Raw genomic sequence first — 25964 nt, forward strand, 5'->3', positions numbered from 1 at the left:
TTTCTAGCATTTTGTTTTATTTCAGATTTCTGGCAACTACTTTCTAATCCTTTGCTAGGTCTGGCTAGAGTTGGATCACAGATCTCTAATGTGATATGATCGTGCTCCACAAATGTCTAAAGTGGCATGATCGTGCTCCACCAATGGATGTAATGTGGTAGAAATGACAGATGTGCCAGCATCCTTCACTCAGCTCATCCCAGACTAATGCCGACTGCAAATCCAGGATGTACTTATTTGCAAATGGCTGATCACCAAAGCTTTATTTTCAGACCGCCAACCCTCCACCCAGCTCAATTTGACCATCACATCTATCTCTAATCTCACTCAGATATAAAAAAAACTAACATATTAAACATTTTAAGTGAACACAGATGAATAAAAATGGGAGTTTTCTTACAAGGTCAGTGTCTCATTCCACTGTGGATGGAGGTTTCCATTCCGTTTTCCAGTTTTCTTGGTTTCATCAGGAAGAGCATCCACCGTCACTTCAATGTAGCAACTAATCCTTGTTGGTTTTGGGACTTTCAATTTGGCTTTTAAAACTGAAACAAAGTTTTTTTTTTAATGTAAAAAAAACTTTCAAAACAATTTGAATGAAGAGCAGCCAGACATTTAAAACAGCTTACATCACCTGCATTCACTTTTACAACGTATTCATTTTTTTTTTTTTAAGTATTCAAATTAAAAAATGAAAACCCAGATTCATTATGCATTAGGGCATCTTTACAGATAAAATGTTGTACCAGACTGAGTCATAAAAATAAGTAAATTATTCCAAAGTTGTCAGAAAACATTGGAGATTACCATTCTTTGTCAGGAGACAAGCCAGACAAACTAAAGAATGACAATGTTGCACGGCATATTAGCGTAATACGCTAGAGTCATGGGGTATTAGCTCTTAGTCAGTAGTCACACAGTGCATTATGAGCTCATTCAGGCAATTATAAACTTCAGTTTTACTTATAAACTTCAGTTTTAATTTAGCTCTTAATATACGGTGCATATTTCATGTTATACTTTATTTTCTGAACTAGGAAGAGCGCATATTTTCAAGAAACCTGAAGTTTTTTTATCGTACCACAACAGTGATGCACTCAGCAGCGGCCGACAGCCGATTTCCTGTAATAGTGAGTTGGCAGAGGAAGGAGTATAATCTGAGAATTATGTCCATAGAGCAGCCAACAACTATGTTCAAAGTGACACTGCTGGATGTCTCCTGGACATATATCTTCTGTCTTAGCTATAGGTAGTGCAAAGAAAAATGGCTAGAAGAACAAATTAACAATTGTTCTAATAAACTGAAAAATCCTATATCATCACTACAGAAAGCAAGACTAAATGAAAAAGAAACAAAAAAAGGAACTGCACAATGGTGCACAGACATTGCACAAACAAAGTTAGCAGTTCAATATGAGATCACCATTTAAAAATATATTCTGAGTACAATCCAGTCCTCTAGTAACAATTTCACTGTCTGGGGTTTAACAACTTTGAGCTCAGTGGATGCCAAATAAAACAAAAGCTGTCGAAAAACAGAGAAAGGGCGAAAATCTTTTATCATGAGGTACAAGTTCATTTTTTTAAAGAGTTGATATCAACTAAATGTTCAAATTCTGTGGAAGCAACCAGTTTCAATCTATTCATTGTCAGATGTTCTCAAGAAACTTTGAATCTTTTGCAACGGAAATAATTACTTGCCAACTTTCAAGTCTGATATAGATCTTCCTTCATTTTTGATTGCAATAGCGACATCTGGTGTTGCATTGAGAAAAAAGATTCCATTGCTAAAAACCCGTGGAACGAAATACAATGCCTGCTGAACTACATTAAAGTCTTTGGTGGTGTATTAACTTCAGATGTTTCAGATTTGAATACTCTTTTGTTCCCAATTCAGATTTGAAATAAGCTCTGCTCCTGCTAATTTCATGTGTTTATAGAATTAATAGCAGATGTATAAAGACTTGCCTCCTTCTCCTTCGTTCTTACTTCTACACTTGCCCAAGGAGCTGTACAGGACCCTTCCTATCTCTCTTCTATTTGCAGACCCTTGACAAGGTCAAAAACAAACATCAGGTTTCATGCGAATGCTACATCGGCCAACTCTACCACACCACCTCTTCTGCAAACACCTGCACATCTGATTTGTTATGCAACTTCATCCTGTACTAAATAAAGAGAAGATTCTCAGTTAAAAATTAAGAGAAACAAAGCAATTGCCACGGGTATCCTGGATTGATTTTGTCCCCTAGCCACAAACTCCTCAATTTTTTCCCATTGTAGGAAGACAAACAGACATAATTTTAATGACACATTTAATTCTAAGATGAACTGCACCTTAACTGGCACTAAATCCCATCTTATCTGTGCTCGCTGATCCAGTCGTGCAAAAATCACTGCATCTAACATATCATTCTCCGACATTCTGCTTGATCCCACCACCGGTCACATCTTCCCATCCCCACCTCTTTATTTTTCATAGAGGCCACTCTCTCTCTGCAACTGCTTTGTTTGCTCATCCTTCCCCAGGTACTTTCCTCTGCAACTGCTTCAAATCCATCATGGGACCCCAGCAGCCCTTCCAGGTGAGACAGAGGTTCACATTTACGTTAGGTGCTCCCGATGTGGTCTCCTTTACATCAGCGAGACCAAGTGTAGACTAGGCGACCGTTTCGCTAAAAACTTGTACTTGGTCTGGAAAAGCCTGCTGGATCTCCTGGTTACAAACCATTTTAGCTCCTTTTCCCATTCCCATACCGACCTTTATGTCATGCGCCATCTCTTTTGCCACATTGAGGCCACACGCAAACTGGAGGAACAGCAGTATATACTCCACATAGGTAGCTTACAACCCAACAATATGAACGTGGAATCCTCTAGTTTTAGTTAACACCCCACCCCCCAGCCACCCCTTTCCTCCCCCTCTCTTCCCTGTGCCACACCAGTATGTACACCTATTTCTCCCACTATCCTGACCCTGTTTCACCTTCCCCCCATCTCCTTCTATCTGTATCCCTTCCTCTTTCCCTTCCACTCCTTTTATACCCTTATCTTACACCCTTGGTCTTATGTTCATCCCTGGGCTTTGTCCACCCTTTTGCCAATAAAATCCCCTCTCAACTGCATTAACCTATCAGTTAATTAACCAGTTGCCAGGCTTTGCCCCCCCCCCCCCCTTCCCTAATTCTCTTTATCTGAAGAAGGGTCCCGACCCAAGACATTGCCTATCCATATCTTCCAGAGATGCCGCCTGACCTGCTGGGTTACTCTAACATTTTGCATCTTTCTTTAATAAACCAGCATCTGCCGTTCCTTGTGTCTGAGAATCTAGCCTATTTGCTGATATAGTTAATTAGAGATATTGATATTTTGTTGTAGATATTCACAAAATGCTGGAGTAACTCAGCAGGTCAGGCAGCATCTCAGGAGAGAAGGAATGGGTGATGTTTCGGGTCGAGACCCTTCTTCAGACTGATGTCAGGGGGGCGGGACAAAGGAAGGATATAGGTGGAGACAGGAAGATAGAGGAAGATCTGGGAAGGGGAGGTGAAGAGAGGGACAGAGGAACTATCTAAAGTTGGAGAAGTCGATGTTCATACCACTGGGCTGCAAGCTGCCCAGGCGAAATATGAGGCGCCGTTCCTCCAATTTCCGGTGGGCCTCACTATGGCACTGGAGGAGGCCCATGACAGAAAGGTCAGACTGGGAATGGGAGGAGGAGTTGAAGTGCTCGGCCACCGGGAGATCAGCCTGGCCTGTTGTAGATGGTTGAAGGTGGTTTATTTTGTTGTTGTCTGAGCTAATATAAAATGAATGCTTATTTTCAGTAGAAAGCAGTAAGATGGATGCTTGTGGCAGAAATGTTATCATTGGGAATGGAATGTGTTTGTCCCTTTACGAGTGATAGGGAGTAGACAGAGGAGTATAGGGGTTCTTTGTTCTTAAATTACTCCCTTGTCTGATCGTGTTAGCTTGTGCACTAAAACAGAAGCAAGGTTGTGCAGCTGCGAGATTGCTCATATATAGATAAAAAGTTTATTTCTCAAGAACAACTCCTTATATGGGTGCGTGTGAAAGTAGGAGAAGTTTCGAATCCACTCTAGGTAAATTGATGCGTTTCCCCGAAAGCATGTGACCTATATTAATGGTTTGTTTTCTAAGTGTGTGACTTGTATTAATGGTTTTGTTTTCTCTGTAACCATGGGAATTGTTTTAGAATTGTAATTGGTCCTTGATTTTATCTGTTACACCCCTTTTTCCTTTCTGTATAAAAAGTAAACAATCGTGGAAAAGTTGTTCTTTCCCTCTCCCCAGTTGAGATCTTTTCAGACACAAGCATTGTAACTGGAAATCCTCACGGGAAGAACCCCACTGTGGAATAAATCTGTTGTACTCATCCAGTATACGTATGTTATTCAGGCTGAAGGTAAAGAACTCGGATTATCATGTCTGCTAATGGAAGTAAGCTACATTGCAAACATGTCCTGTGAGAAGGGGTGACAGCGGAGCAGATTGTAAGCACCAAAATTCATAGTTCAATTAATACAAACATCAAACACATTTGTCACACAAACCACCATAATTCTGATTTCCGATTGTAATTAACATTCAACCCAACCTAATGCAGAGGTCCATCCAGACCCCTCACAATTGGTTATATAGTTAAATAGTTAAATAGAAAACAGCTATGTCAAAAGACAAAACAAAATATCAGTCATTATAAACAAAGTTTAGTACAAACTACAGCCCAGAAAATGTCAGATTGCTGAATTATCTAACCTCAACTAAGCCAGAATTTTCACCAAAATATAACCACTGCTTACAGTTTGACTTTAATTTTCGACTTTTTTCTAAAATCAGCCTTTTAATTCCAGAAGCACTGATGACACTCACGATGTCATTTGCTGACTGTCGTTATGAATTTGAACATAGATTGAATATGGACCACGGGGTCAGTAAAGAAGATTGATTCTGCCTCCATGACAAACATCTGCATAATCTCAGCTGAGATCACTATACAGCAATTGGAAAATAGCCAATTCCCTTTTTCTAATGGTAGAATGACAAATCACCACCACCTGTCATGGTAACATGGATCATGTTTCACTTTTGGACACTATACGAGTTTATTATTTGCTGACTTTATGAGATTCACAGGGAGAAAGAGTTTTGAATCTTTAAATCCCTATGAGTACAGAATCTTAAATTAACTTTTAAAATAATAATTTCAGAATATTTATCGGACACAACTACTTATACTCTATTATAAGTTTTGGCTGTTAAGACGTGGAAATTGTTTCCTCCATTGACCACATTGTGGCATAACAGGATTCCATGCTTTGATCTATAATTGCACCACATATTGCAAAGAAAACCAACGTGCTAGAATTAAATCAATATTTGATACGAATGTAGGCAGAGGCAATGCAAGACTTTTTTTCAGATTAAAAAAAATAATAATTTCCTTTAAGATTAAAGACTGGCAAGAATCAGGAACACCATGTTTCTAAAAATTGTTCACAGTAATAGTTTTAGTAATAGTGCAGACCAACTGCCTGGAGATTTTTTGGACATCTTCAACTTCTCATTATTGAGCTCTGAGGTTCCCACCTGCTTTAAAAGGGCATTAATAATACCAGTGTCCAAGAAGAGTAATACCAGTAATTCTAGTCATCATGGGTCTGCAAAAAACAGATTGTACAATTACTATTTTTCTTACTATTTCGGTATTTTCCTGTCTGAGTAATGAAATTGCTTGAATTACACACTCAAGTCTAAACTGTAAGGAATCATTTAATTTACGTTAAGTAAATTATTTTTCAACCAACCAATGAAGGTTTTGCAGCTACCATGAGAGATGTACATCTGTCATATTTTCAGCAAAAAATACCTCTGCATTAGCGAGTACAGACGACTTTGTTGAGTGCTACTGTTTCCTTATCTCTAATGACTATCTCACAATTTGATCAATCATGTTTGTTGTGAGTCTACATAATAAATTATTAGCACCTGCTTGATCTATACTATGTGTCAATGTGTAACACTGTTTTATTCATGGCTAAAAACAAAAAGCAGAGAATTATAATTTACTTTAAAATTCCTAATGTGTCTTTTTTCCCTTAACTGTGATAAGGAAAGTTTCATTTTAAACATTGTTTTCAATGGTTGAGTAGCAACCAATTCACATAACCATTTTCAAACACTATTTTAGAATGAACTCAGTTTAACACAGTTGGTCTTTTGTCCAGAGTGGGAGAATCGAGAACCAGAGGACATAGTTTTAAGGTGTGGGGTGTAAAAGATTTAATAGGAACCCGAGGAGTAACTTTTTTTTCACAAATGGTGGTGGGTGAATGGAACGAGTTGCTGAAGGAGGTAGTTGAGGCAGGTACTATTGCAACGTTTAAGAAACATTGAGACTTTTACATGGACAGGATAGGTTTAGAGGGATACTAGACCAAGTTGGGCCCAAACCTCTCCTGCATTGGTGCAGCACCCTCTCCTCCCCCACTCCTCCCTCCCCTCTCCTCCCCCCACTCCCTCCTCCTCTCTCCCCATCCATCCCTCAACCTCCCTCCCCTCTCCCCATCCCCCCTTATTCCCCCACCTCCCCCCCACTCCATCCCCCTCAACCCCCTTTATCTCCCCCCCCCCCATCCCTCTCTCCACCCACCCCCCCCCCCCTCCCTCCCTAGTTTTTAAAATGTGAAAAACTTTTAAAATATAACACCAATTTCAATGAAACTTCTTCCATTAGCACCAAAGGGACGACGGTGAGTAAGGTGGGCCTAAAACTGTCACGCTATCGTGTACCGTTTTGGCTGTAGTTCAGGAACAAACAAACAAACAAATGAGAGTTTTAGTATATAGATGGGCCAAATGCAGGCAGGTGGAACTAACGTAAATGTTGGTCAATTGACTAAACTGAGCCGAAGGGCCCGTTTCCACGCTGTATGACTCTCATTTGGAGATCCTTACCAAACACACCTACGAGACTTTGGTGGCCCAAACATATCATAGTATCAATAGATGAGATGTGGCAGTATTTTTCACGGTTAGCAAACCCAAGCCAAGAATTTATAATGAATTTTGCATCCCTTACACAAAATTGTTTAGCACCAAACTGCAACATTTGGAGAAGGGTAGTACAGTTGTAAAGAGTATGGATGAAAATAAAGGTGCATGAGGCCTACTGGCAAACTCAACCCAAAACTGGCACGGTAGCAGAAACATGGGGTATTGATTGATAGCGATGAATGAATGCTATGAATCAAGTGGTGAAAGGTCACAACCTAACCCACCTGGCATTCTCATTAGCTCCCACCTACCCCATCTACAAAAGAGTCTGCAGATTCTAAACTGACCATATTACCCAACTCAGAACTTACAAAACCCAAATTGAAGTATGTCATCCTCTATCTATCTATCTATCTATCTATCTATGTATCTATCTAGCCATGGAAAAGGTGGGAGGTAGGATTAGGCAGTATGGGCTGAATGTCTTCCTGTGTTGTAGGTTCTTTAGAATCCAGTATTCTGGAGATAAAGGTATTCACAAATATCCACACCCAGGTGGTTCAAGAGCATGAATGAAGAGAATGTGCTGAAAATAACTTAATTATCAAAGCTATATTTGTAAACTTTACAGCTATATAAAAATCAGAACATTTCATAATTTATGTAGTCAATTCTCTACAGCATGAATAACAAACATGCAAAAAAGTCTTGACCCTCATACCATCTTCAGAATAGGACTACTCCAAAATAACTGGCAGCTAATATTCCACTGTGTCTTACAGAATGTTAAAGTAAACAGTTGGGACCACAATAAAACTCTCTTTGTTTCTCCTGGCATCATGAGTGCATTCCACCAAACAACATCTCATTAAATTACATTTTACCACAATATCTTTTTTTTTCTTGTGCATATCTCACTCATCTAACCTCTTAACTACTATTGAAGGTTTGAAGTTAATTATACCCTCTAGCAGAAACTTGAGAAAAAACATGGGCAGCAGATGGGAAAGAGAATGGCAATTTTAAAAGAATTATCAGAGATAATTATCGGAGAAATAAAATTGAGTTTCATCAGAAGCCACAAGAAATTTGATTGCCATCTCAATTTATTAATCTAATGTCAAATCAAAGTGTTACAAGCATAAAATGACAATGTTAACTTCAAATATACAAGATTTCTTCTTGCGACAATGGGATATGGTTGAATGTATCCAGGCACTTTGTCTATGTGTAGGAAGGAAATGCAGATGCTGGTTTAAATCGAAAGTAGACACAAAATGCTGGAGTAACTCAGCGGGACAGACAGCATCTCTGGAGAAAAGGAACAGGTGGCGTTTCGGATCAAGACCCTTCTTCAGACTTTGTCGATGTAACATGTTAACCATCTACATCACTAATTCAGGAATTGGAAATCAATGGATATAAATATAACTGTGGTAAATGGTCTTGTCACTTTAGCAAAATTAACAGCTGGAGAAACTCAGTGGGTCAGGCAGAATCTGTGGAGGAAATGAACAAATGATTCGGGTCAGGACCCTTCCTTATACTGATGAGAGTAGAGAAATATCTGGGAGGAGGCACCGAGGGGAAGGGGCAGGCAAGAACTTAGCCAGTAGGAGGGTGTGAATGGCAGATGAGTCAAAGGGGGGATAGAAGGGTGGAGATAGCAACCAAGGCTTGAGGTGATGTGGAGAAGGCAAAAAGGCACAAATGGTGGAATCCGAGAAGGAAGGTGGGTAGTGAAATACAGAGCCAGAGAGAGGAATGATGGGTAGGAGGGAATGGGGTGATGGAAGAAAAAGGGGGTGGGCAATGAGCACCCCAGGTAAAGAAAGCAAAGGGAACATGGTCGCATGCATGAGGAGATTGGAAGGAAAGGTGTTCCCGAGGACGGTGAGGTTACCTGAAATGCGAAAATTCAATGTACATGCCATTGGGCTGTAGGCTACCCCAGCAGAATACAAGGTATTGTTCTTCCAGTTTGCTTGTGGCCTCACTCTAGCAGTGGAGGAGGCCAAGGACAGAAAGATTGGTGTGGGAATGTTAAGGAGGATTAAAAAGACTGACAAACAAGACCTCCAGGTGTCCCTGACGGACAGAACTCAAATGGTCGGCAGAGCAATTCTTAGTCTACACGTTCTCACCAATGTAAAGAGACCACATCGAGTACCAAATCCAATAGATGAGGTTGGAGAAGATGCATGTAAACTCTATCTCACCTGCAAGAACTATTGGGATGTCTGTATGGAGCTGAAGGGATGGGGCAGGGGGCAGATGTAGAGACATGTGTTGCACCTCCTGCGTTTGTAGGGGAATGTACCTAAGAAGGGGCTGGAGGGAGGTGGGTTGTTAAGGAGGGATTAGCAAACCAAGGATTCAGAGAGGATCTTATTACTTATTTTGATGCAGAATAAGGCCCTATAGTAAGTTCCAGACCTCCACATCCCTCTGAATGAATAATTATTTCCTCAACCTTCGAATCGTTCTAACAATACTTTAAATGAATGCCCACTGGTTTTGATCACTCAGCCAAATGAAATGGGACCTTTCCATTTAATCCACCTCAGCTCCTCATAGATTTAAGCACAATTTTCCACCCATCACTTTTGTTCCAAAGGAAACACCCTAGATGATCCAATGTTTCCTCATAGCTGCACTTTTCCAGTCCTAACAATTTCTTCGTTCATCAACTTTGCACCCTCTCCAATGTGATCACATCATTCCCGTAATGTATGACATACAGTACTCTCACGCTGTGATCCAACTGGTGTCTGGCACAATCTCATTGTTCTTATATTCTTTGCTCAATAAATTAAGAAAAAATCAACCCCTATGTTTTTTTCTCCTTATCCTGTTTCTCCTTTAATGTTTATCATATTATCCTCTGCTCTGATGCATTATCACACACTATTCTAAATTAAACTCCATCTGTAATTTTTCCTTCTAACTGACTGAACCATCTATTTTATGTAGTCTAAAGCTTTCCAACTCATTGTCAATCGCATAACCAATTCCTGTATCAATTGCTGACTTCTTTATCATATCGCCCCTGATAATATAGATTTTCAGGTTTTTGACTATTCTGCCACGTTGTCCTTAATCAAAGGACTTGCTAAATTCTACACAATTACATTGAATACATTGCTCTCATCAATGTTTGTTGTTAGCTCATCAAACATATCAGGTTAATATCCCTTGACCTTCCCTTAACAGATCTATGCTCTTGGTCTTAATTAATATGCTCTTTTCTAAATGAAGGTTGAAAGATCACACAGAAGTGATTCCAAAAATATGCTCAACACTCATGTTAATTGACACTTGGGTTATTTCTTCCTCCCTTTGTCCAACATTAAAGTTCTCCAAATCTCTAGCAAGTAACTTGAAAAGTTGTAATCAGTCTCCACAACATCTTCCTTCTTTTAACAGCCTGGGATCCAGCCCTGATGCTTTATCCTGTTTCAAAGAAGCTGAATCCCTTTTCTTCTCTTGCTATGTTTATCCCACCCAATATTTCACTTTTGTTCTCCTCAACCTGAAAAACAGATTATTCCCTTTTTTTGAAGACACCTGCAAAATATTCATTCAGTATTTCACCCTCATCTTCATCCTCTGCATAGATTACACTCATAAACCCTGTTTTTAGTTATCTTCTTGTTCGTTGTGTTCTTACAACACATAATTGGATTTATGTTTTACTTGGCAGTATTTTTTTTCCACACTTTCTCGGTCTGTTGCTGTGGTAAACTGTGCCTTACATAGTTTCCCCATTCTTCCCACCCCTACCCCCTTTACACTCTATGCACAAGTGTGTCAATATCCAACCTTTTCTCTTTGTGGGAATAGATTTATCCTGAATTTCATTGTGAGGACTGATAGCTGTTTCCAGTGCATTTTTGCCAAATTACTTTTCAGTCTAGTAAAATTGGCCTTCGCCCAACTTAGAACCTTTACTTCTATTTAATTCTGTCCTTTTTTTCAGACTAATTAAATTAATGTAATGACAACAGAAATGTTCTCCCCAGAGACACTCCTTCTACCTCCCCAGTTCCATTCCCTAAAAGTAAATACAAAATTGCCCCCCCCCCCTCGCCCACGGCCCCATCTTTTTGAGGCTGCATAAAGGGTAATGCAATTTAGAAAATCTATGCTTCAGAAAATATTTGAGTAATTGAAATCTTTACAATTACTACCACATGATTGCTCTTTATTTTCCCTTTAGTACATCCATATAGCTTCATTTGATGATCCTTTCAAATACTCATCCTTTCACACGGCATGTAATTTCTTGACAAATGCATCATGAATCTAAAGTCTTTTTTCTTGCATCATCGTTCCCTTTTTATGTACTCTGGTGTATGGTACCAGGAGCAATTCAGAGATTTAGTCATTTCTTCGCTTCTTAAAACTTGCCTGAAATATTTCAGCCTTTTTTTCTGTCTCAAAGGGAAGTTATGTGAGACACCATCTGTGGCTGTGCACTCTCACTGACCATAAAGCTCCATGTTCACAAATTAGATCAATATCTTCAGTCAAAACGTACATCAGTACATGATCAGTGCATCAGTGTTTCGCTAATCAGGGGGAAGCTTTGTTAATCAAGGAGAATGTCACAGTGGTGTTCAGAGAGAACATACGAGAGGGTATGTCAACTCAGGCATTACAGGTTGAACTCAAGGAAGGAGCAATTACTCTAATGGGATTACATTATAGGCCACCCAATTGCCAATGGGGATAGAGGATCAGATATGTAGACAGATTACAGAAGGATGCAAAGAGCACGGGGTTGATGTAGTGGGTAACTTTAACGGCAGAATTTGTTAGGTGTATCCAAGGTTTCCTTAAACAATATGTGGATAGTCCAACTTGAGGAGGGACTATACAAGACCTTGTATTGGAAAATGAGCCTGGCCAGGTGACTGATATAATGGTGGAAGAGCATATTGGAGATAGTGATCACAACTCCATAAATGTTAAGATTGTTTTGAATAGGGATACATGTGGAAACTGCTGAAAGGCCAGCTGATCAAAGTGCAGGATCAGCATGTTCCAGTAAGGAGGAGGGATAGGCACCACAAGGTAAGGGAAATGTGGATGACCAAGGAGGTTGTCAACTTGATCAGGAAGAAAAAGGAAGCATATGTCAGGTTTAAGAACGTGGCATCGGAGGCTTATAAGGAATATAAAGCGTGTAGTAACGAACTCACATGGGCGATTAGAAGGGCAAAAAGGGGCTTTGAGATGTCATTAGCGAGATGGATTAAGGAAAATCCCACAGCTTTTTGTACGTATGTTAAAAATATGTGAATAACCAGAGAGACAGTAGATCTGCTCCAAGATAAAGGAGGAATCGGAGGATGGATTAGGAGGATGTAGGTAAGATACTAAATGAGTACTTTGCATCTGTATTCATCAGGGAGAAAGACTTGGGGGACAGCAAGATTAATGTGGAGAGTATAAAAATCCAAGGGCAGTTTGACATCAAGGAGGTGGTGCTGAGGCTCTTGAAGAATGTTAAGATGGACAAGTCTCCAGGACCTGATGGGATCTATCCCAGGTTATAGAGGGAGGGAGGCAAGGGAGGAGATTGCTGGGGCTATGATGAGGATCTTTGTTTCTTCTGTAGACACAGGCAATATCCTGGAAGACTGGAGAGTGGCCAATGTTGTTCCTTTGTTTAAGAAGGGTCCTCGTGTCCTGGAGTCGAGACAACAACCTTTCTCCAGTGTCAGCAAAACAAAGCAGATAGTGATCGACTTCAGGAAGCGAAGCGATACACATATCCCAGTTTGTATTGACGGTGTTGAAGTAGAGATGGTTGAAAACTTCAAATTCCTCGGAATAATTATCACCAACAACTTCGTAGGAAAGAACTGCAGATGCTGGTTTAAATCGAAGGTAGACACAAAATGCTGGAGTAACTCAGCGGGTCAGGCAGCATCTCTGGAGAGAAGGAATGGGTGATGTTTCGGGTCGAGATCTTTCTTCAGACTCTCCCATTCCTTCTCTCCAGAGATGCTGCCTGACCCGCTGAGTTTCTCCAGCATTTTATGTCTATCACCAACAACTTCACCTGGACCACCCATATTGAAGCAATGACCACGAAAGCACATCAATGCCTCTACTTCCTTAGAAGGCTTTGGAAGTTTGGTATGTCCCCAACAACTCTGACCAACTTCTACAGATGTGCCATAGAAAGCATTTTATCAGGATGCATCACAACTTAGTTTGGGAACAGCTCCATCCAAGACCGCAGGAAATTGCAACGGATTGTGGACGTAGCCCAGACCATCACATAAACCAACCTCCCTTCCATTGACTCCATTTTATACCTCGTGCTGCCTCGGCAAGGCCAGCAGCATTATCAAGGATGAGTCACACCCTAGCCACTCCCTCTTCTCCCCTCTCCCATCAGGCAAAAGGTATAAGTGTGAAAAAGCACATCTCCAGATTGAGGGATAGTTTCTTCCCAGCTGTTATCAGGCAAGTGACTCATCTTACCACACAGAGAGCAGTGCTGAACAACTATCTACCTCTTTGGTGACCCTCGGACTATCTTTGATCGGATTTTACTGGCTTTATCTTGCACCAAACGTTATTCACTTATCATGCATCTGTACACTGTGAATGGCTCGATTGTAATCATGTATTGTCTTTCCACTAACTGGTTAGCACGCAACAAAAGCCTTTTGAGATAGGGTAGTAATGAAGGCATATCGTATGCTTGCTTTCATTGCTAGAAGCATTGAATATAAGAGTCAGGAAGTCATGATGCAGCTCAATAGGGCTTTGGTTAAACTGTATTTGGAGTATTGCATGTAGTTCTGGTTGCCCATTTCAGGAATGGTTTTGGAGAGGGTGCAGAAGAGGTTTAGCATAATGCTGCCTGGATTAGAGGGTGTCAGCTACAGGGAGAGGTTAGATAGAGTCAGATTGTTTTCTCTGGACGTCGGAGGTTGAGGTGAGGCTTGATAGTGGTAAACAATCCAAGATGGAAACGTCCAACACTAGAGCACATAGCTATAAGGTGAGAGGGGGAAAGTTTGATGGAAATGTGCAAGTTGTTGTTTTTTTACACAGAGAGTGGTGGGAGCCTACACCGCATTGCCAGGGGAGGTGGTGGAGGCAGATACAATAGTGGAGTTAAAGTTTTAGTTAGGCACATGGAAGTGCAGGTAATAGAGGGATATGAGAATGCATGTAAATGCAGATGAGATCAATTTAACTAGGCGTCGTTTTAACCATAACCATTGTGGGCCAAAGGGCCTGTTCCTGTGCTCTACTGTTCTGTTTTATGATTCAATTCTTTTTCACTGTGAATAATTACTGACTAGAATTTAATGGTCTATCCTGTAGCATTTCATTACTGTCTTAAGTTTAGTTCTGTTTTCCAGATAAGTGCAAGGGCGAAAAAAACTACAAGGAGCAAAGGAATAAATAATTGGTTAACCTAAGATCCTAAGATACTCACAAAAAGCTGGAGTAACTCAGCGACACAGGCAACATCTCTAGAGAGAAGGGATGGGTGACGTTTCGGGTTGAGACCCTACTTCAGACCCTTCTTCATGGATAATGGCTGCTGAACAATAATTGCTAACCAGGATAAACTTCCCTTTTTTTCAAAGGAAAAGCACAATAAAAGAATTAGGATCCTGGATTCTACGAGTACACAAACATATCAGATGAGTTGGAACCCTGAACCTCGTAGATTTTTTTTTTTTTTAAATACAGAATCAAAATAATCTGACTATGAAGGTTTGAATATTGCAGACAAAAGTGAAAGGAAGATGCTTGGCATTAAACCCGAAAAGAGGTGTCCCCAAAAATTTAGCACACTTTCAATATTCCTTTATGGCCACAGTACTTTGAATGTAGCGCCATCTATGGAGATCGATGGACAAGTGCAGAATTTTCACAGACAGCAATGCCAAAAAAAAAATTTAGACATCAATCAGCAGCAGCAGTAGCAGCAATCAGCAGCAGCAGCAGCAATCAGCAGCAGCAACAGCAGCAATCGGCAGCAGCATAGCAGCAATCAGCAGCAGCAGTAGCAGCAATCAGCAGCAGCAACAGCAGCAATCAGCAGCAGCAGTAGCAGCAATCAGCAGCAGCATAGCAGCAATCAGCAGCAGCAGCAGCAGCAATCAGCAGCAGCAGTGGCAGCAATCAGCAGCAGCATAGCAGCAATCAGCAGCAGCAGTAGCAGCAATCAGCAGCAGCAGCACCAAGCTGTGTTGCTTGGGAAGTATTGTGTGGGGATAGTAAAGAGTAAGACCTGTGTGATCTCCCGGACAAGTTTCGATCGCCTAGCTTGGGGTCGGAGAGGAATTTCCCGGATTTTCTTTTTCCCAAATTGGCCTGGGTTTTTTATCCGGTTTTTCGCCTCTCCCAGGAGATCACTCAGTTCTTTTGGGTGGGCGGTTGGAGCAGTTGGAGCAGCGGCCGGGCGGTAGGTTTAGTAACCGAGCACGGGGCTTTGTTTGGGGAGTATGAGTGCCAGGGCAGTTTATTGTTCTGGGTGTCGGATGTGGGGAATCTGCGAGTCTGATAGTCTTCCAGACATCCACATCTGCGCCAGGTGCGACGAGATGGGGCTCCTAAGGGACCGTATTAGGAACCTGGAGCGGCAGATTGATGACCTCCGTCTGGTCAGGGAGAGTGAGGAGGTTATAGATAGGAGTTACAGAGAGGTGGTCACTCCAAGACCACGGGAGGTAGACAAGTGGGTCACGGTTAGGGGGGGGCAAGGAGCAGAGGCAGGGACTAGGGAGTACCCCGGTGGCTGTACCCCTTGGAAATAAGTACTCCTGTTTAAGTACTGTTGGGGGGGACAGCCTACCTGGGGGCAGCGACGGTGCCCGGGACTCTGGCAAGGAGTCCGGCCCTGTTGCTCAGAAGGGTAGGGAAAGGAAGAGGAGAGCAATAGTAATAGGGGACTCTATAGTGAGGGGGTCAGATAGGCGATTCTGTGGACGCAGTCGGGAGACCCGGATGGTGGTTTGCCTCCCTGGTGCCGGTGTCCGGGATGTGTCTGAGCGTGTCCAGGATATCCTGAAAGGGGAGGGAGAGGAGCCAGAGGTCGTGGTACATATAGGTACCAACAATATAGGTAGGATAAGGGAAGAGGTCCTGAAAGGAGAATTTAGGGGGCTAGGAAGAGTGTTAAAAAAAAGGACTTACAAAGCAATAATCTCAGGCTTACTGCCTGTGCCACGCGATAGTGAGAATAGGAATGGAGTGAGGTGGAGGATAAATACGTGGCTGAGGAACTGGTGCAGGGAGCAGGGATTCAAGTTTCTGGATCATTGGGACCTCTTCTGGGGGAAGTATGACCTGTACAAAAAGGACGGGTTGCATCTGAACCTGAGGGGAACCAATATCCTGGCGGGGAGATTTGCTAAGGTAATTGCGGAGACTTTAAACTAGTACGGTTGGGGGGAGGGACTCAAACACAGATAGCTAATCGGCAGTGTGTGAGGCAGGAGGCAGAAAAGGGAAACACTCAGACCCAATATGTAGGAGAGAAAGAAGGGAAAATAAATAAACTGAGAATAAGAAATGATGGGTCCCTTAAATGTGTATATTTTAATGCTAGGAGCATTGTAAGAAAGGTGGATGAGCTTAGAGCCTGGATTGACATCTGGAAGTATGATGTTGTGGCGATCAGTGAAACATGGTTGCAGGAGGGTTGCGATTGGCAATTAAATATTCCAGGATTTCATTGTTTCAGATGTGATAGAATCGGAGGGGCAAGAGGTGGGGGTGTTGCATTGCTTGTCAGGGAGGATATCACAGCAGTGCTTTGGCAGGACAGACTAGAAGGCTCGATTAGGGAGGCTGTTTGGGTGGAACTCAGAAATGAGAAAGGTTTAGCAACACTTATAGGGGTGTATTATAGACCACCGCCAAATAGGGAACGAGAATTGGAAGAGCAAATATGTAAGGAGATAGCAGATATTAGTAGTAAGCACAGAGTAGTGATTGTGGGTGATTTCAATTTTCCGTATATAGACTGGGAATCACATTCTGTTAAAGGGCTGGATGGTTTGGAGTTTGTAAAATGTGTGCAGGATAGTTTTTTGCAGCAATACGTAGAGGTGCCTACCAGAGAAGGGGCAGTGTTGGACCTCCTGTTAGGAAATGAGATGGGTCAGGTGACGGAGGTATGTGTTGAGGAGCACTTTGGGTCTAGTGATCACAATGCCATTAGTTTCAATATCATTATGGAGAAGGTCAAATCTGGACCAAGGGTTGAGATTTTGGATTGGAGAAAGGCTAATTTTGAGGAGATGAGAAAGGATTTAAAAGGAGTGAAATGGAACTTTTTGTTTTATGAAAAGGATATAATAGAGAAATGGAGGATATTTAAAGGTGAAATTTTGAGAGTACAGAGTCTTTATGTCCCTGTTCGGTGGAAAGGAAAGAATAATAATTTGAAAGAGCCGTGGTTTTCCAGGGAAATTGGACACGGTTCGGAAAAAGAGGGAGATATACAATAAATATAAGCGGCAGGGAGTAAATGAGGTTCTTGAGGAATATAAAGAATGTAAAAGGAATCTTAAGAAGGAAATTAGAAAAGCGAAAAAAAGATATAAGGCTGCTTTGGCAAGTAATGTAAGTAAACCCCAAGGGGTTCTACAGATATGTCAATAGCAAAAGGATAGTGAGGGATAAAATTGGTCCATTAGAGAGTCAGAGTGGACAGCTATGTGCTGAGCCGGAAGAAATGGGGGAGATATTAAACAATTTCTTTTCTTCGGTATTCACCGAGGAGAAGGATATTGAATTATGTGAGGTAAGCGAAACAAGTAGAGTAGTGATGGAAATTATGAGGATTAAAGAAGAGGAGGTACGGACACTTTTGAAAAATATAAAAGTGGATAAGTCTCCAGGTCCTGATAGGATATTCCCTAGAACATTGAGGGAAGTTAGTGCAGAAATAGCAGGGGCTATGACGGAAATATTTCAAACGTCATTAGAAACGGGGATGGTGCCGGAAGATTGGCGCATTGCGCATGTTGTGCCTTTGTTTAAAAAAGGTTCTAAACGTAAACCTAGCAATTATAGACCTGTTAGTTTGACGTCTGTGGTGGGAAAATTAATGGAAAAGATACTTAGGGACAATATATATAATTATTTGGATAAACAAGGCCTGATTAGAAACAGTCAACATGGATTTGTGCCTGGAAGGTCATGTTTGAATAATCTTCTTGAATTTTTTGAAGAGGTTACCAGGGAAATTGATAAGGGCAAGGCTGTGGATGTTGTCTATATGGACTTCAGTAAGGCATTTGACAAGGTTCCACATGGAAGGTTGATTAAGAAGGTTAAATCGTTGGGTATTAATAGTGAGGTTGCAAGATGGATTCAACAATGGCTGAATGGGAGATACCAGAGGGTAATGGTTGACAATTGTATGTCAGGTTGGAGGCCAGTGTCTAGTGGAGTACCCCAAGGATCTGTGTTGGGTCCACTGTTGTTTGTCATTTACATTAATGATCTGGATGATGGTGTGGCAAATTGGATTAGTAAATATGCAGATGATACTAAGATAGGTGGTGTAGTTAATAATGAAGTAGAGTTTCAAAGTCTACAGAGAGACTTGGGCCTTTTGGAAGGGTGGGCTGAAAGATGGCAGATGGAGTTTAATGCTGATAAGTGTGAGGTGCTGCATTTTGGTAGGACAAATCAAAATAGGACGTACAGGGTAAATGGTAGGGAATTGAGGAATGCAGTGGAACAGAGGGATCTGGGAATAACTGTGCATTGTTCCCTGAAGGTGGAATCTCATGTGGATAGGGTGGTGAAGAAGGCGTTTGGTATGCTTGCCTTTATAAATCAGAGCATCGAGTATAGAAGTTGGGATGTAATGTTAAAATTGTACAGGGCATTGGTGAGGCCGAATCTGGAGTATGGTGTGCAGTTCTGGTCGCCAAATTATAGGAAGGATGTCGACAAAATGGAGAGGGTACAGAGGAGATTTACTAGAATGTTGCCTGGGTTTCAGCACTTAAGCTACAGAGAGAGGTTGAACAGGTTGGGTCTTTATTCTTTGGAGCGTAGAAGGTTGAGGGGGGACTTGATAGAGGTTTTTTAAATTTTGAGAGGGACGGACAGAGTTGACGTGGGTAGGCTTTTCCCTTTGAGAGTGGGGAAGATTCCAACAAGGGGACATAGCTTCAGAATTGAGGGACAAAAGTTTAGGGGTAACATGAGGGGTAACTTCTTTACTCAGAGGGTGGTGGCTGTATGGAATGGGCTTCCGGTGGAAGTGGTGGAGGCTGGCTCGATTTTATTATTTAAGAGTAAATTGGATAGGTATATGGATAAGAGGGGATTGGAGGGTTATGGTCTGAGTGCAGGTAGATGAGACTAGGTCAGGGAGAGTGGTCGGCGTGGACTGGTAGGGCCGAACAGGCCTGTTTCCATGCTGTAGTTGTTATATGGTTATATGTAGATAGGATTCAAAGGAAAAGGCAAAATATTAACTCTCCATAACATTTTGAAATTAAATTCAATTTTAAATATTATTCTGCAGAAGAGCCCCAATGCATGTAAAATTAGTTTTTCAGGACCGGACATTCATTGTTCAGCGATAACCTTATTTTACTGTCCATTTTTCTTGCCAATTATTAACTTAAGTTTGAAAACAGTCATAGTCGTTCCACATGCTGATAAATGCAGGTTTATTATCCGAGAGACCACAGAGGAAACTGCATGTGCAATCAGTGAACAACACAGCTTTCAAAGCTCGGATGGGAGTAGCTGAAGTTAATTGGCTGAATTTGGAATGAAATCCAACCATCAACTGAACATATCAACTGTTACACTACAGGCAATCTGTTAGTTTGAAAAATAAAGTGCTTAAGTATGAACATTATTTTTAAAGAAGTGAGCAGCAACAATCTAGAATGCTTGCTGGAGGGAATAGGTAAAGCAAGTTCAATCACGATGCTCAATGGGGAACTGGCTTAGTACTTTAAAGAAAAAATATTGCAAGGCTGTAGAAAAGGGTGGAGAACGAGAAACAGCCAGATTGCTTTTGCATGGAGCCAACTCAATGGGCTGAAGTGCTTCATTCTATGATGTAACTTTTCTGCGAAAGGGATCAAAATATAAATAACCAACTTCCCCGAAATGATTCTCTTGAACTGGAAAGCCTGGGAAAAAATGGTTTAGATCCAATTGGCATTCTTCAACCATAAAATATGGCAGATAAGATGCTGCTCCCCCACAGAAGTGAACATCTAAAATGCTCAAGCTCAGTTATCCACACTAACCTCAAGCAAAAATTTAAACCAAAATGGCACATCTCTATTTAGGATTAGAAAGACAGTTAGTCTGGATGGGAAGAGTGTTAAGATGGCATTCAGCAGAGTAGTAATAATTTTTTTAAAGATCTAAAATGATTAAGATTTTTCTTTCAAGTACTTATACCTTTGTGATTCAGATTTTAAATTCTGCAGTCATGGCAAAATCCCCCAAATTACCATTGTCTTTACGATTAAATCTGTTACCACTTCAAAAATATTTGTTGCATTGCTATTTTTTATCAATAACACAATTTTGAGGCCACAATAATTTTGACAAAATACAGAAATCTGCACACTGATCTGGTTATATTTGAGCCCTTCCAGATAAATCAACTTTTTGTATCACAATATCAGGACTAATTATTTGACAAAGTTAGGGGGAAAGATTAGCCAAAAGTGTTATGGTTCATCAATTATGTACTACAATTCTTGTATCACTAAATGACGAATATCAACCAACTCAGGACTTACTTTTTAAATTCAGTTTTGATTTTTCCAAGGCTTGGTCATGTCCAGTAATATTAGAATTGGCAGTTGCCATGACATCACACCACTCTGGAAAGAAATAAACATGCATCAAACATATTAAATTACATGTGTAGGAAGGAAGTACAGAAGCTGGTTTATACCGAAGATAGGCATAAAGTGCTGGGGTAACTCAACGGTTCAGGCAGCATTTCTGGAGAAAAAGGATGGGTGACGTTTCAGATTGGAACCCCTCTACAGGCTGAAGAGAAGTCTCAAGAAGGGTTCCGACCCGAAACGTCACCCATCCTTTATCTCCAGAGTTGCTGCCTGACCCACTGAGTTACTCCAGCACTTTGTGTCTATCTACCCTAAAATACATATTATTCCAGCTAATATATGGATATGTTTTGTTTAAGAAATTGTGTCACATACCCTAAAATTTCATCCAGATATGCAATTCGTACCACAGTCAATTCATGCGTTAATTCGCATATAATTATTTTCACTTGCTGCAAAATGAAGGAGTTATGTAACATATTGCAAAGGATATGGAAGGTGTTGCACAAATACAAGCATTTCTCAAAACTTTACAATTTTCTGTCAGTTCCCATGTTATTTGTAAAGACAAAATATCCAACCTTTTCTATCAACTTCAAATGAGCATATTTGTTTCCCATTCCATTGTTATAGGCAATAGGTGCACGAGTAGGCCATCGGCCCTTCGAGCCAGCACCGTCATTCAATGTGATCATGGCTGATCATTCACAATCAGTACCCCGTTCCTGCCCTCTCCCCATACCCCCTGACTCCGCTATCATTAACAGCCCTATCTAACTCTCTCATTAAGAGCCCTATCTAACTCTTATATTACAGGTATACACAGTATTGTCATCATTCTTAAAGATTACTATAGACTGAATGATAATCTAGGGCAAGTGCTCCTGACCATTAAACAACGATGCAGCAGATCCATGGTGACGCGATAAATAACTCTTATATTACAGGTATACACAGTATTGTCATCATTCTTAAAGATTACTATAGACTGAATGATAATCTAGGGCAAGTGCTCCTGACCATTAAACAACGATGCAGCAGATCCATGGTGACGCGATAAATTGGATATAAAATTAACTTAGCTATCGAAGACAGAGGATAGTGGTGGAGGGCTGTTTTTCTGACTGGAGGTCTGTGACCAGCGGAGATCAGTGATCAGAGATCTTCCGTAGAGATCAGTGCCCTTCAGTTATTTGTGATGTATATAAATTACTTGAAAAAAATGTAAATGGACTGATTAGTAAGTTTGCAGATGACACAAAAATTGATGAAGCTGTGGATAGCAAAGAAGGTTGTCAAAGGATACAGATTTGTTTTAGGTGTGAGTGGAGAAATAGCATATGGAGTTTAATTCAGGTAAGGGTGAGCACTTTTGGAGTCATGTGTAAGTGGCAGGACCCTTACGAGTAATGATGTACAGAGGGATTTGAGGGTGCAAGTCCATAACTCCTTCGAAGTGGCAACACAAGCAGATAGGGAATCATATACGTGCCTTCAATTGTCAAGGCATTGAGTACAACAGTCAAGAAGTCATGATGCAGCCAAAATTAGTTATGCCGCATTTGGACTATTGTGTGCTGATCCAGTTGCCCCAATACAGGAAAGCTGTGCAGGCTGTTAAGAGGTTCACCAGGATGTTACCTGAATTAGGGAATGAACTACAAGGAAGAGAGTTTGGACAAACATGGATTGCTTTCTCTGGAACATCAGAAGCTGCGGAAGGACCAGGTACAAATTTGTAAAATTATGAAAAACGGATAAGGTAGATAGTCTTTTTCCCAGTGTAGAAATGTCAAATACCAGAGGGCATAGCTTTAAGATGAGGAGTAAAGGGTGAAAGTTTAAAGGAAACTAGACCAAGTGGACCTGTGAGGCCCAAACCTCTCCTGCACTGGTGCAGCACCCTCTCCCCCCCCCCCCTCCCCTCTCTCCCCTTCCCCTCCCCTCCTCCCCCCTCTCCTCCCTCTCTCCCCTCCCTACCCCCCTTAAACTTTAAACTGCGAATAACTTAAAATATGACACCGATTTCAATGAAACTTCTTCCATTAGCACCAAAGGGACAACGTTGAGTAAGATGGGCCTAAAATTGTTACACTGTCGTGTACCGTTTCGGCTGTAGTTCAGGAACAAACAAACAAACAAACAAACAAACAAACAAGAGTTTTAGTATACAGAAGATGGGCTAAACATTGACATGTAGGACTAGTATTGATGGAGCATCTTGGTTGGCATGGGCAAGTTTGGCCAAGGGCCTGTTTCTGTGCTGAATGAATCTTAATAAGGACTAGACCAAGTGAACCCATTGGGCCCAAACCTCTCCTGCATTGGTGCAGCACCTTCTCCTTCTTCTCCCCCCCTCCCCTACCTCCTCCCCTCTCCCTCCCCCCCTTCCCTCCCCCTTCCCTCCCCCCTTAGCAAGCTGAGTACCTCAAAATGGGGAGCAAATTCTAAAACAATTCGATCAATAGCTCTGGCTCTCTGCTTCTCCACTGCCGAGTATGCCTGTGCAGTATGGGAGCGCTCAGCTCATGCAAGGAAGATTGATCCTGTGCTAAACGCAAGCTGTCGCTGCATCAATGGATGCATGAAACCTACGAAGACTGACAACATCTACCTACTCTCTGGCATTGCACCTCCTGGAATCAGAAGAATTGTAGCCAGTCAAAAAGAACGCCTCAGACAATCAGAGGATGACCACCCTTTGCTACCTCAGTGTTTGAAATCACGCAGAAGTTTCCTCTCTTCTGTCCATCCCCTGGACTGCAAAGCATCGTCCAGAAGGCTTGAACTCTGGGAAGACTAGAGAAATCTCCGGAAGACATTCACATGGCAATCGATCCCTCTGAGAAACTCCCACCTGGTGCAGTCTCAACAGACTGCGGACAGGCATGGGGAGGAGCAAATCAAACATGCTGAAGTGGGGATATACTGAAGATGCGTCGGACTGCGAGTGTGGACAGGGCCTCCAGTCTATGGAACATCTCCTGAGCTGTGACATGCTGCATGACGCATGCACTGTAAAGGATCTTGCAGAGGCCAACGACATGGCACTAAAATTTGCTCGCTATTGGCAAACAGTTGTGTGATGGCACGAATAAATAAAGGACATTCTAACATTATTAGCAGAGAAAATTTTGAGTTTGTACAGATGAACATTCATAACGTCATGGCACCAACTAAAATTTCCAAATATGGTCAGAAATATAGTAGAAATTGAGGCTTCTGGTATTTTTTTATTGTCTTGATTATGTTAGTAGACCAGGAAACAGTCACAATTTGCCATCTACAGAATTGGATGTGACACCTGGTTCAAGACAAATGGGCCCTTCAGTATTATAAATTCACCCTGAATTGGTGTTAAACATCAATGTTAAGTGCTTTCATTTGATAAAGATTCAATGCTGCAAGTTAATTGTGCACCAATAACCTTGAATAAAAAATTGAGTGGTAAGGAAGAGATTGGACACCCTAAACACAATTTTTATTCACTTCTCAATTAAGTAGAGGTTATCCACTGCAAGCCAACCAGCTGATGCCAAAACTCTTCAGTGCTCTTATCAAGGGATTATGGGATTAATAATAGAATAACAATACCACAAAGAGATCATTTGATTTTAAATTGCAAACTGTTTCCAAGGTTTTCCCAAAGCAAAACTGGTTTAATCAGATTACAGACAATGCAGTATTAGAATAACTTAAATTTTACCTGTTGTTTACTGGTGCTGGGATTAGTTGTGTATTTTTACTGTTTCTTGTTTTGTGGCATTTTCCTTTTCTTTCCCTTACTATTATGTTTGAAGTTGTGATTTAATTTTAAAGCACTTACTTGGTTCATTTGGTTCACCACTCACCACTATAAAGCAATCTGTTCAAATCTTTTTGGGGGTATATTATCGGAGTTGATATGTTGCCGCATTACAGAGAATGATGTGTGCAACCACTTGGATTGCACATTATATGAGTTATATTCTGTTAATGCAGCTGAAAATAACAGATCCCACAGCACGTCTTGAAGAAAAGCAGTAAGTTCCTGGTATTTTCTTCTTGCTTCAACCAAGAAAATCAGAAAGGCCAATTAAGTAATTATTCACCATTGGCTTTCATGGGACTGAGCTGAGCATATTTTGGCTACTGAGTATCATATCATATCATATCGTATATATACAGCCGGAAACAGGCCTTTTCGGCCCACCAAGTCCGTGCCGCCCAGTGATCCCCGCACATTAACACTATCCTACACCCACTAGGGACAATTTTTACATTTACCCAGCCAATTAACCTACATACCTGTACGTCTTTGGAGTACATCTTCTTTGCACATCAAAAGCAAGTGCTCATAAAATCTCCTATGAGCATTATACCGTACATGAAGGTAAATTCTCTTCACAGGAAGCGTTTTATTTACTTCAATAGTAAACAGAAAAATCAAACAAAATAAAATCAGTTTAACTAAAAACACTAAAGTGCTAACAGACCATTTAAAACATTAAACGTTAACCATTTTTCATGGGGTTGATGCCGCCAGACATAATTCTTAAGTCAGCCAGTTCTGGTAAAATGCTGAAAGACCAGGTGCAAAGTCCACGTCCCTTCTTATTAGCACATCAAAGCTCTGTGACTGGACTCAATGGTTAATCTGGTTACAGAGTGGGAAATCACATGTACCAACAGCTGAGCTCCAGAATTGGCTGGGCATACACCTTATAGCCTGCAAAACAGTGAACCGTGGATAACCAGCATTCCTCTGTGGAATTGGCAAAGGAAGGTAAGCTTAATCCGGGCCGCCGAATCTTTCAGCTCATCATTTGATCTCCCATGTGCATATTGTATTTTAGGCACAAATAGCCAGTTAATTAACTGCTTCATGAAAATTAATTCAGATATCCTACTAATAATGCAAGGCACATTACACTAAACTCATTTTGTCAAAATATAAAAACTGAATAGCACATTCAGATGAATTCATGTTTAGCTGAATCCACGCTGAACAAGTGTCATATGTCGTGTTCTAGTTTACACTAATAACTGCACAAATAAAATATGGACTGCGGAAAGCTTCTCCCTCAGGAAGAAATTAATGGAGTCATTTGAAGTGAAATTCCAGAAAGTGAT

At 41.1% G+C, this 25964-nt stretch overlaps 1 protein-coding gene across 3 annotated transcripts in view; it reads right to left on the reverse strand.

Moving 5' to 3' along the window:
* Window positions 1-25964, reverse strand: part of wwp2 (WW domain containing E3 ubiquitin protein ligase 2) — a 168393-nt gene that overhangs the window by 135800 nt on the left and 6629 nt on the right. For all 3 annotated transcript variants that reach the window (XM_078400790.1, XM_078400792.1, XM_078400789.1), the window contains exons 2-3: window positions 20799-20882; window positions 401-545 (exon numbers count right to left, since the gene is read on the reverse strand). In XM_078400790.1, coding sequence (XP_078256916.1) covers window positions 401-545; window positions 20799-20868 — 215 coding nt within the window. In that variant the 5' untranslated portion in view covers window positions 20869-20882. The remainder of the gene's footprint in view (window positions 1-400; window positions 546-20798; window positions 20883-25964) is intronic.

This window comes from Rhinoraja longicauda, chromosome 6 (genome assembly GCF_053455715.1).
Source record: "Rhinoraja longicauda isolate Sanriku21f chromosome 6, sRhiLon1.1, whole genome shotgun sequence".
In the NCBI taxonomy this organism is placed as follows: domain Eukaryota; kingdom Metazoa; phylum Chordata; class Chondrichthyes; order Rajiformes; family Arhynchobatidae; genus Rhinoraja; species Rhinoraja longicauda.